Here is an 18,286-nt window from a genome sequence, read left to right as displayed (position 1 = left end):
CAATTATTTAAAAAGAAAAAATACATAGTGCAATTCACACAAATATTTACTTGAATACAGCTCTTCTATGATGAGCATTTAAAAAAAAAAAAAAAGAATCCTTCTGTAGCTTTGGGGTAAAAAAATTACCCCTTTTGAACTTTTGCTTTCTTAAAAAAAAAACATTGTTTCCTTCATCAAATTGGGCTGGATTGAGGTTGTGTGGTGGTGTGATCGAAAACTCACACTCGTGATGTTCGGGGTCAAATTTGACCCCACATATGAAATTACTGGGTGAAAGGATAAAACAAGATATATATATATATATACAAATACAAAACTTGTGATAAGATCTAAAAATAAATAAATAAAAAAAAAACTTCAGTTTGCTACAACCAGGCAAATGAGTGGACCTCTGCAGCAATCTACTGGTTATTGTATATATATACTGGTAATTGTATAATTTCAGGTCATTTTAATAGAATTTTTTTTTCTCCAGCAGATGGAAGCAATCTGCCCCTAATGCATGACACCTTTTTCATATTTTCTCCCGGAATTAAACTGAGAAATGTAGATCTTTACAGAAAGTGAATCTTTACTTAAAATTAATGGTGTAGTTTTGTCATTTAGTTGTAAATAAGGTAATATATATTAATATACCCCCCCCCATTATTCCATGGTTACAGTACAAAATTACACTTTTATTGTTTGGGGTCAAATTTGGCCTCAATAATGCACCCGTAACAAAGGGTGCACAAGGGTTAAAAGTCATATTGATTTTTTTTCTGGGGCTTAAAGTAAGAATATCATGTGGTGACAGTAAAGAGAAAAAAAAAGTCCCTGCCGTTGTTTTTGTTTTTGAAAATCCTCACTCAGAGATGCAATCTTTTATGGAAGTAAAATGGATCGCTAACACCATTTAATGTTGACTTTAAAATGACAGTCTTGAGATGTTTCTTGGAGAGTGGCTTAATATGAAGTTCTTTCTCCAGACTGTTTCTGTCCCGAGGAGCAGATGTTAATCTGAAGAACAGGGATGGCGAGACTCCGTTGGACTGTAGTAATATAAACTCTAAGATGTGGACAATCCTGAACACCAATAAGAAGCTAGCTGATGCCAGGAGTGGAAGAGATGGCAGGAGAGAAAGGCTCCTAAGCAGGTAATCCAAGTAAACTATGCTCAAATCTTCAATTATGTGCTTTTTTTTTTTTTACACAACCATCCATTTAAGGTGGAGGAAAATGGAGTTCTTGTATGGATAAGATTGAGAATTCTCTCATTTGCTCTCATTCATGCCATCCCAGATTTGTTTGACTTTCTTCTGCATAACACAAACTAAGATTTTTAGAAGAATATCTCAGCTCTGTTGGTCTATTTATTTTGGGTGATTTTAACTATTGTATTATGGACAAATATTTAAAGGGCTATTACAATATGTTACATGCGCTACTCATGCTGGAAAATGTTTGGACAGATGTTATGGCCCGATTCCAGGAGCTTACAGGTCTCTGTCTTTACCTCCTCTTGGTTCAGCTGATCATAATATAGTTTTGCTGTCTTCTGTGTATACTCCCATTATAAAGTGAGAGAAGTACGGTATGTTAAAGACTGGACTCCCTCTAATATTGAGGTTTTAAAGAGTTGTTTTGATTGCACAGATTGGAATATATTTTTGAATATTCTGGTTTGAATGAACAAGTGCTCACTATTTCTAACTATATCACTTTCTGTGTTGATTCTGTTATTTCTTCTAAAGAGATTACCTTGTATCCTAATAATAAACCTTGGGTCACAAAGGAGTTAAAGAGTATATTGAATATGAAGAAGAGTGTATTTCTCTCGGGGACTAATGAGGAGAAAAAGTTAAAAAGACAATAAAAATTGCTTGAAGCAATTATAAATATAAGATTGAGGGTGTGTTTATGCAAGGTAATCTTCGAGCCGCCTGGAAGGGAATTAAGAGTCTGGCTGCAGTAAACACACTGGTATTGAATCAGCATACTCTAATGGAAAACTATGACACTAATTTCACTTTATCTAATGAGTTTAACTCATTTTTTGCCCGTTTCGATACATTTGTTACAGTTGAGGAGATGGTAGATTTTTAAAGACACTGAGTATTTCTAATAATCGTAAATTAAATCATTTTAATATGTTGAGACAGTTGAAGGCCACACTGCTTAATAAGGCCCTTTTTTCTCTTGGTGTAAAAGCATGAAACTAGACTTGAATGTCTCAAAGACTAAAGAGATGGTTATCACTTTCAGTAAGAAAACACTTTCACTTCAACTTGTGATTATTAATGGTACACAGGTGAATGTAGGTAGAGGAAAACATGTATTTATGGACTATTTTTGATATTCAGTGTTCAGTGTTGTCTATATATGTGAAGCACCATGACACATGTATATGTCCTGTTTTAATAAATCTCAACGTTCACATTCTTTTTTTTTTGTTTTTGCATTCTTCGTGTATATTGCCACCTACTGGTCGGGTCTGGTCAAAGCTGGAAATGTATTGTAAAAAAGGACCTGAATATTTATCTGTTTCTCACCTACACCTATCATATAAATTCTGAAGACATGGATTAAACCACTGAAGTGTTAGGGATTACTTTTATGCTGCTTTTATGTGCTTTTTGGAGGTTCAAAGTTTGATCACCATTCACTTGCATTGTAAGGACCAACAGAGCTGAGATATTCTAAAAATCTTAATTTGTGTTCAGCAGAAGAAAGTAAGTCATATACATCTGGGATGGAATGATGTAAATAACAAGAGTTTTTTTTGGGGTGAACTATTTCTTTTAAAGGGATCTGTTGTGTGACCTTTTAGAGATATATCTCGAGGCTATGAGGAGGTCCCTGTGCCGTGTGTGAATGGAGTGGACCATGAGCCCTGCCCCAACAACTTCAAATACGTTCCAGAGAACTGCTTTACTTCTCAAGTAAATATAGATGAGAACATAACACACTTACAGGTAAGAGGCTATTTTTCAATGTCCATTTACTTTATTATGGCTCTATTATATATCTGACACTCTCTTTTGCTCTCTGGTATAGCACTGCAGTTGTAAAGATGACTGTGCTTCTAGCAGCTGTATCTGTGGCCAGCTCAGCATACGGTGTTGGTATGATAAGGTAAGATGCTGCTAATGTTACATGATTCACTTTAGAGGTATACATTACATTGTACACAGTGTCTTCACTGTGACATGTAGAAATACAAATCAAATGCATTTTTCCACTGCCACAGCTTTGGCACTAGGCTCATATTGCCCTGGTTCTACAACATGTTACTAATTGCTAACTTTGACTGTGCTGTGATATCAACATGTCCTTATGACTTAAGAAACAATTGTGTAAAGTTTATTATTAAAATTAGGAATGTTTATGATCTCTTGGTACCCAGGATCGCAGATTGCTGAAAGATTTCTGCAGAGATGATCCACCCTTTCTGTTTGAGTGTAACCATGCCTGTTCTTGTTGGAGAACATGCCGGAATAGAGTGATACAGAATGGGCTTCGGTAACGTGGCTATTATACACTACCGTTCAAAAGTTTGGAATGACTATTTAAATGGTATGCTTTTGAAAAGAAATCAAAACTTCTATTCACCATAGATTAATTAAATTGATCAAGCCTTTCCCCAGCAACTTCAAATACGTTCCAGTGAGCTGCTTTACCTCTTAAAGGAGACCTATTATGTCCCTTTTTACAAGATGCAATATAATAAGTCTCAGGTGGCCCCAGAATGTGTCTGTGGCAGGGCGGAGGGCAGGGCTGGGTCGTGATTCTACACACCCGGTCCCTTATCAGGCTAATCAAGCCTCCGAGAGGGATAAAGGCCGACTGCAGAGGATGGTGCGGGAGAGAGAGATTGTTTACGGAACCGTAAGCGATCTCTCTCTCTCTCTCTCTCTCCCGCAAGTTCATAGATCGTTTAACGCACCATCCTCCGTAGAGATCCGTAAACGATCTCTCTCTCCCGCACCATCCTCTGCAGTCGGCCCTTTAAGTAAATTTAGATAAGAACATAAAACTCTTGCAGCTTAGAGGCTATTTTCAAAGGCCATAACCTGGTTAATACTTTTATTATGGCTCTATTAAATGTATGTCAGGATTTTGGCCTTGGCCAATAGTGTTTTCTTTCAGTCTGTGTCTCCCCCTGTGTGTTTGTGAGTTGGTCTGTTCCAGTGACATGGCAGCTCATCCCTGCTGATTATATCTTTCATGCCTCTCATCATCTCATCGCAGTCTGCTGTACTTAAACACTGGGATCTCAGTAATTCTTTGCCAGAATGTCAGTCTACTTGAGTGGTCCACTATTCATCTAGCACACCTGTACTCTCTCTACCAGTTACCTCATTGGTTATTCTCAGCTCCGCACCCCATCTAGCCTGCCACGCCAAACTATCCAGCCTGCCGCTCTGCCATTATCCTCCAGCCTGCTTTGTCTTCTGCCCTCAGCCCTCATCCCTGCACTTCGTCACTTGCCTCCTGCCTGCCCAGCCTTCAGCCAACAGTGCCAGTACACCCATCTATCTGTTTTCCATTCATAAAATTACCAGTCCTTTTGTAATAAATTATTTAATCGAACTCTCTCTCCCCGAGTCTGTTTTCAGATTTTGGGTTCTAACCATCGTTTGGCATAACAGAACAATCTGGCCACTATGGACACCGATTCAGTTCATAAAGCATAATGGATTGGGTGAGGTCTTCAGAAATGATCGGGCCCTCTCCTTGCCACCTCATCGTCTTTATGACTGCCTGATAGATATTCTGCCTGGATTCCCTTTGCCCACCGGTCGATTGTATAACCTCTCCCAGCCTGAGAGGGAGGCCATGGAGAAATATATACATAATTCACTAGCTGCTGGCATAATCTGCTCTTCCTCCTCACCACTTGGCGCAGGTTTTTTCTTTGTGGCTAAGAAAGACAGCACCCTCTGCACTTGTATTGACTTCAGTGGCCTCAACAACATCACCATCAAAAACAAGTATCCTCTTCCTCTCAATAACTCGGCTTGGAACGAATGGAAGACCTCGTGGAAGACCTCAACGACTTCTACGCTCTGTTTGAAGTGCAGAACGACGTGGTGGCGAGGAAGACCACCCCTCTTCCCAACGACCAGGTGCTCCGTCTTACCACGGCTGATGTGAGGAAAACTCTACGTAGAGTCAACCCATGGAAGGCTGCTGGACCAGACAACATTCTTGGCAGAGTGCTTAGAGGATGTGCAGACCAGCTGGCAGATGTTCTTACCAACATTTTCAACATCGTCGTTCCAACGTGCTTCAAGGCCACCACCATCGTCCCCATGCCAAAGAAGTCTTCAGTGTCCTGCCTCAACGACTACCGTCCCGTCGCACTCACACCCATCATCATGAAGTGCTTCGAGAGGCTCGTCATGAGGCACATTAAGACCCAGCTGCCCCCCTCACTAGACCCACTGCAGTTTGCGTATTATCCAAACCATTCAACAGACGATGCCATCGCCACCACCCTCCATCTGGCCCTCACCGACCTAGATAAAAAGACTCATATGTTCGAATGCTGTTCATAGACTTCAGCTCAGCATTCAGCACAATCATTCCCCAGCACCTGATTGGAAAGCTGAACTTGCTGGGCCTGGACACCTTCCTCTGCAACTGGATCCTGGACTTCCTGACTGGGAGACCTCAGTCAGTCCGGATCGGGAACAGCATCTCCACCATCACTACACTGAGCACTGGGGCCCCCAGGGCTGTGTGCTCAGTCCACTGCTGTTCACTCTTCTAACTCACGACTGTGCAGCAATGCACAGCTCTAATCACATCATCAAGTTCGCTGATGACACGACTGTGGTGGGTCTCATCAGCAAGAACGACGAGTCAGTATACAGAGAGGAGGTGCAGCGGCTAACGGACTGGTGTAGAGCCAACAACCTGTCTCTGAATGTCGACAAAACAAAAGAGATGGTTGTTGACTTTAGGAGAGCACAGAGTGACCACTCTCCTGGTGGAGAACCTCACCTGGTCCCTCAACACCAGCTCTATTACCAAGAAAGCCCAGCAGCGTCTCTACTTTCTTCGAAGGCTGAGGAAAGCACAGCTCCCACCCCCATCCTCACTACATTCTATAGAGGGACTATTGAAAGCATCCTGAGCAGCTGCATCACTGCCTGGTTTGGGACTTGCACCGTTTCGCAAAGCCCTGCAGAGGATAGTGAGGACAGCTGAGAAGATTATCGGGGTCTCCCCTCCATCAAAGACATTTACAAAAACACTGAATCCACAAAGCAACTAGCATTAGAATGCTCATGTCTCAGTGTTGTCAATGGTTGAGCCGTAGTGCTGGAATCCTCTCTGGTTGATTCATTTTATAACTGGCTGCTACCTCAATAACTGCTATGTGCATAGAACACGGTCTCATAGTATGTTATGTTTACATTTGGTGTTTTTAGAAACTGTCATCTTTTGCACTGCTGTGTACAGGTCGGCGCTGCACTGTCTCTTACTGTGTCTATTGTCCTGTTCGTTGTTAGTAATTTATTGTACTGTCCCATACTTTTTGCACACGTTTGCACATGCACTTTATATAGGTATGTTGTTTAGTCTGTGTAGTCTCATGTGGTTCTGGGTTTAACCAATGTTGTTTTATGTAGCACCATGGTCCTGGAGGAATGTTGTCTCGTTTCGCTGTGTACTGTACTAACTGTATATGGTTGAAACAACAATAAAAACCCCTTGACCTGACTTGACTTGAAATATGAATTTCATGTCAACTCTGTTAGTTTCTTGGGCTACATAATCGAGGGCGGGCAGGTGAAGACGGATCCAGAGAAAGTTTGAGCAGTGGCAGCATGTCCTAAACCTCCCTCAAACAACTACAGCGTTTTCTGGGTTTTGCCTATTTTATCGTTGATTCATAAGGGATTTACCGTCGTGTGGCCGCATCTCTCACCAAACTCACATCTTCCACCCCTTTCTGTTGGACTGTAAAAGCCTTTGTAAACTTGTTTTGATTTGTTCACTTCAGCTCCAGTGTTGATACACCCTGACCCATCTCGTGAATTCATTGTGGAGGTGAATACTTCCAACTCAGGTGTGGGAGTGATTTTGTCCCAAAGTGCCGCCCCTGATGGGAAACTCCATCCTTGTGCCTTCATTTCCAACTGCCTGACTGGTGCTGAACATAACTATGACGTCAGGAACCGAGGCACTGTCTCGAGGTGACTCATCATCCGTTTCTGGTGTAGATTGACCAAAAAAACCTGGCATACATACAGACTGTCAAACGATTCAAAAGCCCTCTGGGCTTTATTTTTAGGATGTTTCAATTTGACCCTCACTTACTGTCCTGGCTCCAAGAACATCAAGCCTGATTCCCTCTCCCATCAGTTTGTCCCAGAGGAGGTCTTCTTGAGCCCTGAAACCATCCTTCCTGTGTGGTGGGGACTATTACTTGAGAGATCGAGTCAGTGGTAAGGGAAGCTCAACGCGCTCAACCCGATCCTGGTAATGGACCTCTTGGATCTTTCTTTATTCCTGATGCTGTTCATTCCCAGGTTCTCCAGTGGGGACATTCCTCCCCATTCGCCTGTCACCCCGGTTCCAGTCGCACCCTACACTGTCTTAAAAGACACTTCTGGTGGCCTATCATGGATGTGGACACTCAAATCTTCATCGCTGCCTGTTCTGTGTGTGTTCATGGGAAGGCTTTGCATCATCCCCTGGCTGGACTGCTTCGCAACTTGCCTATTCCCAGTCGCCCCTGGTGACACATCGCCATTGATTTCGTTACAGAATTAGCTCCCTCTCAAGGTAAAACAACCATCCTTACCATTGTTGACCGCTTCTCCAAGGTCTGCTGATCTGCTGGTGTTACATGTCTTATGTCGCCATGACATTTCATTGGACATTGTCTCAGATTGTGGACCTCTGTTCACCTCTCAGGTCTGGAGAGCCTTCTGCCGGGTTCTTGGGGCATCTGAGTTTATCTTCTGGCTTCCACCCTCAATCCAATGGGCAGGCAGAGAGAAACAATCAGGAGTTAGAGGCAGCATTATGATGTGGTAAGCCCATAATCCCTTGTCCTTGAGTGCCCACCTTGCTTGCATTGAATATGCTCACAACTCCCTCTCCAGCTCAGCCACGGGCATGTCTCCAGTGTTCCTTAGGATATCAGCCTCTGTTGTTTCCTCTATTCCGCTGACAACAGTTGTCACCTTGCGGACTGCCATCGGACTCCAGCACCCAATTACCAGCCAGGTCAGAAGGTTTGGTTGTCGTCCAGAAACATTCAGTTGAGAACGGAGTCTAGAAAACCGTCTCCCCATTACTTTGGTCCCTTTGTAATTGAAAAGATCATAAGCCCCTCTTCCGTTAAACTCAAACTACCAAGGTCTATGAAGATCCATCCTTCATTCTATGTCTCTTAGATAAAACCAGTGCTTGACAGTTCACCGGTGCTTGACAATCCACTCCGTTCTGCCATTAACCTCCAGCTTGCTTTGTCTTCAGCCCTCAGCCCCCATCCCTGCACTTCGTCACTTTCCTCCTGCCTAGCCTTCAGCCACCAGCGGCAGTACACCCATCCATTTGTTTTCCATTCATTATATTACCAGTCCTTTGTAATGCATTATTTAATCAAACTTTCTCTCCCCGAGTCTGTGTTAAGCTTTTGGGTTCTAACCAACGTTTGGACTAACAATGTTGACACTTTCTGTCTTGCTTTCTGGTATAGCAGTATATTGCAATACAGTAAATCCAGTATACTGTTACAAAATATTTTTTCAATTTAAAGTTGATCAACGAATCCTCCACGCAGACATTAGGCATACTAGCAGTCACTATTCCGGTGATGTTTCATCCCATGCTTGCTTTAGCACACACTTTAAGTATAATTGGCTTGTATGGCACTTCTCAAGAAATTCAAAAAATAAAAAAATTATATCTCAGGGGCCTGGGTAGCTCCGCGAGTATTGACGCTGACTACCATCCCTGGAGTCGCGAGTTTGAATCCAGGGTGTTCTGAGTGACTCCAGCCAGGTCTCCTAAGCATCCAAATTGGCCCAGTTGCTAGGGAGGGTAGAGTCATATGGGGTAAACTCCTCGTGGTTACAATTAGTGGTTCTCACTCTTAATGAGGCACGTGGTAAGTTATGTGTGGATCGTGAAGAGTAGCATGAGCCTCCATATTCAGAGTCCCCACATGATAAGATATGTAGAATGACTCCGATTCAATGTCTCAGAAGTGGAGGCAACCGAGACTTGTCCTATGCCACCTTTATTGAGGTGTTACCGTTCCACCACGTAGTGGGAATTGGGCATTCCAAATTGGGAGTAAAGGGGATAAAAAAAGAAAGAAAAAAGTTATTTCAAACAGTTATAATAATTTTCAACATTCTTTTTGGACTTATTTTGATCCTGTATCATTGTCTATCTTGTTACTTTATGACCTTTCACTATTGAATTTACGAGAGAATCAGAAGCGTATACTTTTAGCTGGCTTGACGGGTAGCCAAAAAACTTGCCATGCGCTGGAAACGTCTAACACTCTTACAACTATATAGTGGATATTGACATACCTTAATGTCATATACATGGGGCTCTCAACTGCATGTATAAATGGGGCAAAGGAGTTTAATTTTTGGCTTAAGGCTGCCTGAAAATGGAAAAGCTTACTTTGACACCAGCGTTGTATGTCACTGGCTAATTGCCTGACTGAATCTTAATGCTCCTGAGGCCTGGGTGGGTTTTTTGTTTTTGCTGTGATTATTGTATGTATGTATTAGATATGTATGTATGTATGTATGTATATATGTATATATGTGGTGTTGTTTTTTTGTTTTGTTTTTTTTCTTATCCCAAAAAAACAAAAAACATTTGATCACAAAAAAATTGAATGCTTCCTTGCTGAACAGAAGCTTCAATTTCTTTTCTAAAGAAAAAACATTTATTTGAACGGTATATATTGTATATCAATATATGTATACTGTATATTGTAAATTATTTTGTTTAATGAGATTGTTCACCCAAAAATGAAAATTCTCTTCACATTTAATTACCCTCATGCCATCTCAGATGTGTATGAATTTCTTTCTTCAGCAAAACACAAGCAAAGATTTTTAGAAATATTTCTCAGCTCTGTAGGTCTACACAAAGCAAGTGAATGGTGATCAGACATTAGTAGCTCAAAAGCAAATAAAGGAAACATGAAAGTAATTCCTTAAGACTATGTTTTCAGAAGCAGTATAATAGGTGTGGGAGAGAAACAGAACAATATTTAAAGACTTTTTCTTTTTGCTTACATTTTGACCTGTTTCTGACCCACACCTATTATGTAGCTTCAGAAGATATGGATTTAATCACTGTAGTCTTATGGATTACTTATATGTTTCCTTTATGAGCTTTTTGGGGCTACAAAGGTCTGATCACATTTCACATGAATTGTTTGGACCTACAGAGCTGAGATATTCTTCTAAAAATCTTTGTTTGTATTCTGCTAAAGAAAGTAAGTTATACACATCTGGTATGAGGGTGAGTAAATGATGAGATAATTTAAATTTTTGGGTGAACTATCCATTTGACTTATGGTCTTATATTTCTTTTTACAATGTCATTTATTAAGTTTCTCATCCTCAGGTTGAGACTGCAGGTGTTTAAGACTGAGAGGATGGGCTGGGGAGTCAGAGCGCTGCAGGATATTCCTGAGGGAACGTTTGTATGCGAGTATGACCTTTTCTTGTTGTATGTTGTTTTAAACATTAATAATATGAGAGTAACAAATCAATGAACATTTAGGAACATTTAGAAACCAAAGTACTTTTTTATTTAAAGGTGCAATTGCAGTGTGTAATTTTTGGCCCATTAGCGAAAAAAAAATACGGTTGTTCTGCCACACAGGTTATCCCACACCAAATTCACATAATTGGTTAAGCCAATGTTGCAATGTCAGACTTCTCAGAGAAAAAGCAAAACAGTGATTACACTTTAAGGAAAGCTATTGACAAATGGCTAAACGGTACTTATAGTTGTCTCTGGGTTTTAAGCAGGGATAGCAGAAAATTACACCGAACACTTTAAATACTGAGGACTCTATGCTTGGTTTTTAATGTGCTCAACTTCAACATCAAGTATATTAATTAAATGTGAGATTTGCTGCAAAAATGAAAGCTATCATGCTGTTTGGTCTAATATTGTGCCCTGAGGTTTTGCTTTGTGTGCAGGTTTGCTGGTGAAATCATTTCAGATGGAGAAGCTAATGTTCGGGAGAATGACTCGTACATGTTCAACTTGCATAATAAGGCAAGTTTAAAAGTTTTGGCAAGGGTTTGCTAAAATGTACGATTTTTCCCAAGCTCACTGCTTTTATACTTGTGGCCATCAGGGGGCACTACAGTACATTTATATGTGAATACAGGTTTGGATTAGGCTCAAACCTAACGTTGAGTCTGTGCATGCATCCTTTGAATTGCCTTCCATTTATGTCCGTTTAATGGTAACATCTATTATTTTCTAGGTTGGAGAGATCTACTGCATAGATGCCCAATTTTATGGTAACGTTAGTAGGTTTATGAATCATCTTTGTGAACCAAATTTATTTCCTGTACGTGTGTTCACCAAACACCAGGACCTGCGCTTTCCTCGAATTGCACTCTATGCCAACAAGCCTATTCAAGCTGGAGACCAGTTAGGGTAAATCTTTTCCGATTAAAACAAATGTTTGTGATCCCATGCTTTTTGTTTATGTCATCCATTCATGCACCAAATTGTAATTGAAGTAATTCCCCTGTGTTACTAGAATTCAAACGTGTTGCCATTTCTTTTCCATCAGATTTGACTATGGAGATCCTTACTGGCATATCAAGAAAAAGTACTTCCGCTGTCAGTGTGGCTCTGCAAAATGTAGATACTCTGAGACCATTCTGGGCCAGAACCAGGCAGGCAGCTCTATCCAAACCCTCAGTGATCAGACCGCTGCTCAGGTGGAAAACATCCAGTCATCTAACACGACAATAGCAATAATGCATCCCTGAGCTCTGACTTCATGCACACAACAGGATGCCCAGGCCTTTAACAATTAAAATATGGCCAGGAGGAGTACAGTGTGTCATTTACTAAATTTCTGCTTTAAAGGGATTTTGTGCTAATACAACATTTATTATAAAAGATCCATTGTGGGCATTTATATAAAACAGTTTTTAGTTAAACTCTTTTAATCAAATTAATTTTGACCTTTTCATTAGAGTGAATGTCTTTCACAAACAGTTTAGTTTTGTTTAGGATGGTGAAAAGACTACTTGTATGAGTGAGACATTAGCATAGTAGACAATTTCTAAATTTTTAAGCATAAAATTTTGTACAGCTGGTATTGAAAGCAAAAGTTATTAGCTGATTATCATGAGCAAGAATGAAGAGAAATAAAAACAGCTGGACAAGCTTGTATCTTTTTTTTTTTTGTTGTTGTTTTTTTACTCCCATGTGTTCTGAGGAGCAGAGACCGAGATCAGGGCTGTTTTTAAGTCTGTATTTTCATGCATTGAAATGGAACTATGAAATGATTACTGAATTTTAAAATTGTGCCTGTGAGAAATAAAGATTTTCAGTGGTGTTTTAATTATTAGTTTGATATTTTGTAATTTAGCTGTGGTCTATGAGTCTTCCACCCAAGGCAAGTTTTCTGCACATTATGAATTTCACTTATTCTGTATAGCTTTGACACACACATTTTTCACCTTGAGTGGAGACCGAGAGATTTGAAATGACTGAGGAGAAGAGGGTGGTCAGGATTGGGAAAGGTCCTCGAGCAGGGACTTGAACTCATACTGCCCACAAGACTACGACATTTATTTACCTTTATATTTCAGAATTTAATATAAGCATTTATCAAAATAGAACCTAAAAGTACACATTAGAGAATGTTCTGTATAAGTTCTTATTAGTTTGTCACAAATATCTACCTGCTATGTTCTGGGAAGGTTAGTTTATGGTTTTTAAAAATGTGAATCTAAAAATAATCATTAGAGACTGTTCTGTAAATTTCTTATTAGGTTGTCACAAAAATCTACCTGTAATGTTCTGAGAATGTTAGTTTATGCTTAAAAAAGCAGAACCTAAAAATAACCATTAGAACTTTGTGGATAAAATATTTTAGGTTGTCACACAAAAAACCTCCCTGCTGTGTTCTGGGAAGATTAGTTTATGGTAATAAAAAAATAACCATTAAAGCTTTGTAGATAAAATATTTTTAGGTTGTTAAAAAACGTTCCTGCAAAATTCTGGGAACTTTAGTTTTTGATTGCTCGAACGTTAGTGTACGTTTGGGAAATGGTTCCCAAAAATAAGCATAAGGGAACCATACGCTAACGTCAGGCAACGTTCTGTTTTTGTTGGGACAATAATGTCAAATTTGGGCGTTTTAACTACTTTACCACATTTGACATTATTGACGCAGCAAAAACATATGAAAGTGATAGAAGACACTCCGATTGGCGCCAGATAGGCCTAATGTCCTGATTTACCCCACCCGGCTCCACCCCTTTCTGAATGAATTGTGTTTTGTTTGCTTTTGTGGGAAATGTTAACTCACTGATTGCTCATACAGTCAGAATGTACTCGCTTTAAAGTAACCGTTCAACCTGTGCTTGGGTCTGGAAGAAGGTGATGTTTTTCAGTTGGTTTAATTTCGATATTAACTGAGAGTTAGGGACCGTCTGAAATCTCCACACACTAAAATTCTCCAAAATAATAATTTCATGTTATAAAGTTTGTAGTAACTTCCCAGAGGAAAGACGGATTTACTACATGAGATATTATTACAGTATGATCAAATTATACGAGTAATCAATAAATTTACAAAAATTCGCCAAAATTATATTTTCTCATTCTAAAGGTTGTAGTAAATTTCCAGATGGTAGATGGACTTACTACACGAAAGATTATTACAGAATGATCAATTATATGAGAACAGTAATCAATTATTTTAGAAGAAAAATTCACCAAAATGATATTTTCACATTCTAAAGTTTGTAGTAACATCACAGAGGATGGACAGACTTACTACATGTGAGATTATAACATTATTTATAACAATATGATATTCAATTATTTTTGAAAAAAAAAAAAAAATAATAATAATTGAGCTTTTCCACATCCGCCCATTTTTGCTAGATCATCATGTTAGATAATATGCTTTCTGTCTGTTCCTGTTACTAGTTCAGGGATTTTTGTGTCTCTGAATTAAAGCATTTTTCATCTGGTTTTCTACCTCCCTGCCTGTGCTACTTACGTTTTTCTTCCCCTGATTTAATGAATTTGCCCTCTGATTGGACTTTCGCTTTAAATTCAGTTATGGTCTTCCTGCTCTACCCATGCATGGCTGGGCAGTGAGAGCCCAGAAAAGAACAATACAATTAAATGATTACTTCAAATGAAAGTAAAATTGATACACTTGATGCAAGTGGTCCTGACTGAAACAACCATCAATTAAAACCATTGAATCCCTTAAAATCTCCAATGTCACTCAAAGCCAATTAACATCAACTTATGCAGTTATTTGCTGAAATAAAATGAAAACATTGCACATTGTCTTGCCTGTTATATTCTTTAAAGAACTTCCCAAATGAATTTAAATAGTCTTACAGAAGAATTTAATAATTGCAATCAACTTTTTTGAAGGACAATTTTTTATGAATTTGTTATACATTTTGAAATGTAGTGAATATACCTAAGTTTAGAAAACAATTTTTGAAAGCTTTAACATAACAACTTGTTTATTATTATAAAAAATATGTTTTTGAACCAATAAATACTACAAATGTCCCTCTTTATTTGTTACAGGGAATTATCACAGTAATATTACTTTTATATCAGGTCTTATCTCACTTCATATAAAATGACATATATGATGAAACATCCAGTTGGAGAAATACTCATACAAACAAAGTTGCCTTGTATCAAGTTTGCAGGCGAAACTTCAAATGGATGTTGCATTGAAAATTGAGAAGACTCCGATTACATAAGCTGGTGGATGACTTTGTCTTGTATTGTAGAAAATAATTGCACCTGAATATTACAAACATAAAAAAGCTGGTGGTGGACCTTGAAGAAACACCTGATCCTGACTATATCATTGAGGCACAGGGCGCAACAGTACATCAGAGCAGATTACTAAAAGTATGTAAAGGAAATTATCAGAAAGGACAGCTATCCTAGACTTGATATACAGCCGTGGCCAAAAGTATTGGCAGTGACATACATTTTGTGTTCGCAAATTTTTCTGCTTCAGTTGTTGTGGTTTATCACAAAAAAACAAATTTCACTGTTTTTGGCCCTGGCACAAAATGACCAGCTAACATTATTTCACTAATCATATCAGCAGCACCTGGGAAAGTGCAATGTCAGACTTCTCAGAGGAAAAAGCAAAACAGTGATTACACTTTAAGGAAAGCTATTGACAAATGGCTAACCAGTACTTATAGTTGTCTCTGGGTTTTAAGCAGGGATAGCAGAAAATTACACCGAACACTTTAAATACTGAGGACTCTATGCTTGGTTTTTAATGTGCTCAACTTCAACATCAAGTATATTAATTAAATGTGAGATTTGCTGCAAAAATGAAAGCTATCATGCTGTTTTGGTCTAATATTGTGCCCTGAGGTTTTGCTTTGTGTGCAGGTTTGCTGGTGAAATCATTTCAGATGGAGAAGCTAATGTTCGGGAGAATGACTCGTACATGTTCAACTTGCATAATAAGGCAAGTTTAAAAGTTTTGGCAAGGGTTTGCTAAAATGTAAGATTTTTCCCAAGCTCACTGCTTTTATAGTTGTGGCCATCATCTGCACACACAGTGAGGCGAAGACTTTTGGACAATGGCCTGGTGTCAATAAGGGCAGCAAAGACGCCACTTCTCTCCAAGAAAAACATCAAGGACAGACTGAAATTCTGCAGGAAGTACAAGGATTTGTCAGCAGAAGACTGGTGCAAAATTATTTTCTCTGATGAAGCCCCCTTCTGACTGTTTGGGACATCAGGAATATCGATAGTCCAGAGAAGAAAAGGTGAATGCAACCATGAGTCCTGTGTCGTGCCAACAGTGAAGCATCCTGAAACCATCCATGTGTGGGATTGCTTTCATCCAATAGAGTGGGATCTCTCACAATTCTGCCCAAAAACACTGCTAAGAATAAAGAATGGTATCAAAACGTCCTGCAAGAGCAACTTCTCCCAACGATCCAGGAGCAATTTGTTGATAATCTGTGCATTTTCCAGCATGATGGATCAGCATGTCACAAGGCAAGAGTGATAATGAAGTGACTCTGAGATCATTACATTGAAATTTTGGATCCGTGACCAGGCAACTCCCCGGATCTTAATCCCATAGAGAACCTGTGGTCAATCCTCAAAAGGCGAGTGGACAAGAAGAAGCCCACAAATTGTGATCAACTCCGAGCACTAATAAGGCAAGAATGGATCACCATCAGTCAGGATTTGGCCCAGAAGCGGATATCCAGCATGCCAGAGCGAATTGCAGAGGTTATGAAGAACAAGGGTCAACACTGTAAATATTGACTCTTTGCATATATTGAATGTTTTGCCAATAAAAGCCTTTGAAACTCATGAAATGCTTATCATTGTTTTCCAGTATACCATAGAAACATGTTAAAACATTATCTACAAATACTGATGCAGCAATCTTTGCAAAACACAAAATGTATGTCACTGCCAATACTTTTGGCCATGGCTGAACATTTACTGAAGTCAGATGTTAAGCATCCTCTCCACAACAGCGATTTTATGAGTAACGTGCTCTAGGAAGTGATAGTGGAGATCTCTCTTGCTGTCAGTGACCAGACTTTATTATGCCATCTCTCCTATTATGCCTATATTACAGGAAGTAGATACAGTATTAACAGAAATGTGTCGAATTACTGTACTCATATAATTGATGATCATAATGTAATAATTCACCTGTAGTAAGTCCATCTATCCTCTGAAGAGTTATTACAACCTTTAGAATGTGAAAAAATTAATTTTGGTGAGTTTTATTTTATTTATTTTTTCTAAAATAATAACTGTTCTCATATAATTGATCATACTGTAATAACCTCAACTGTAGTAAGTCCATCTATCCTCTGAACAGTTACTAGAACCTTTAGAATGAGAAAATATCATTTTGGTGAATTTCAGTGAATATTTTTCGAGAAAGATTATTACTGTACTCATATAATTGATCATACTGTACTAATATATTCTGTAATAAGTCTGTCTATCCTACAACATTCTGAATGTGAAAATGTATTTTACCGTTTTTTTCGTGTATAAATTGCACGTCGAATGAATGAATGGACACCTCCTGTTTTAGCGCAGTGGGGGGAGTTAAGACGGTCTCTTACATCTGCTAGACAGTCAAAGCGCATTGGAGCATTTTAGGCATAATTTTGCCTCGACACCAAGCGTTGACTGTTCTGAGTCCATTTTTTTATGCCCATATAGACTAGTTATAGGCTACTCCCTTTAAACCAATTGTGCTAATTACAGCTTTGTAAGAACGTCGACTGAAGAAAGCATGGGTAAGAGAAACCAAATATCCAACGAATGTCTGAACTTAAAACTAACTTAACATCACTCTTTATTTCTCCCTATTGCCCCAGTGCCATGGATACTGTAGTGGTACAGGAGCCATTGACGGGCCGCTTCAGAGTCACGTGATCTGAATCAGACGAAGCAGCGGCTACAGAAACTGGTTAAAATTTCATTACCAGGCTTCGCTCTAGCATAATAACATTTGCTCCTTTTCATTTCAACGATACAGGCGTGCGAGCGAGGGAATATATACTGCCGTACTATTAGAGGGATGAGCAACAGCATCGCAAGCAAGGAAGCAGGATATTCAAATCTGTGTTACTGACTCAATTCAAAACGCAAAATAGTTCGTAAAGGCACCGTTACACTGATTATTTCGCGACATGGTGGATTACCTAAATCCTTTTTGTGAGGTGTGAAAATGTTAATTGTTTGATTCTATAAGTCGACTTTTGAAGTATTGTGTAACGCGGACCGATAAACTTTAACTGGCTTTCGGTTTATAACTGCACTGATACGGTGGTGCGATCTGCAGAGGTGTGTTCAAATGAGCACGTAATGGTTGGAGTACTTCAAGAAACTCTGGCTTTATTTGGTGGGGAAACGACCTCTTTTGGATGACAGACCTATTCGGATGAAAAGAACTCGTGGCTGGGAATACATCGCGCGTTGTGATGCTTCTTCTCTTCACTCTGTCTGATGTGAATTTGGATTTTTGTTGTCAAACCTGTGCGTTTCT

General features: G+C 39.3%; 1 protein-coding gene across 3 annotated transcripts in view; it reads left to right on the top strand.

The window, feature by feature from the left end:
• LOC127638173 (histone-lysine N-methyltransferase EHMT1-like) overlaps positions 1 to 12,569 on the top strand; it is a 29,505-nt gene extending 16,936 nt beyond the window's left edge. For all 3 annotated transcript variants that reach the window (XM_052119601.1, XM_052119608.1, XM_052119592.1), the window contains exons 17-24: positions 972 to 1,139; positions 2,813 to 2,957; positions 3,040 to 3,117; positions 3,389 to 3,504; positions 10,606 to 10,692; positions 11,190 to 11,268; positions 11,483 to 11,658; positions 11,798 to 12,569. In XM_052119601.1, coding sequence (XP_051975561.1) covers positions 972 to 1,139; positions 2,813 to 2,957; positions 3,040 to 3,117; positions 3,389 to 3,504; positions 10,606 to 10,692; positions 11,190 to 11,268; positions 11,483 to 11,658; positions 11,798 to 11,999 — 1,051 coding nt within the window. In that variant the 3' untranslated portion in view covers positions 12,000 to 12,569. The remainder of the gene's footprint in view (positions 1 to 971; positions 1,140 to 2,812; positions 2,958 to 3,039; positions 3,118 to 3,388; positions 3,505 to 10,605; positions 10,693 to 11,189; positions 11,269 to 11,482; positions 11,659 to 11,797) is intronic.
• Positions 12,570 to 18,286: the final 5,717 nt, after the last annotated feature.

This window comes from Xyrauchen texanus, chromosome 4 (genome assembly GCF_025860055.1).
Source record: "Xyrauchen texanus isolate HMW12.3.18 chromosome 4, RBS_HiC_50CHRs, whole genome shotgun sequence".
Lineage (NCBI taxonomy): Eukaryota > Metazoa > Chordata > Actinopteri > Cypriniformes > Catostomidae > Xyrauchen > Xyrauchen texanus.
Note: the sequence above shows the minus strand (reverse complement) of the source record. Positions and strands in the feature narration are given on the sequence as shown.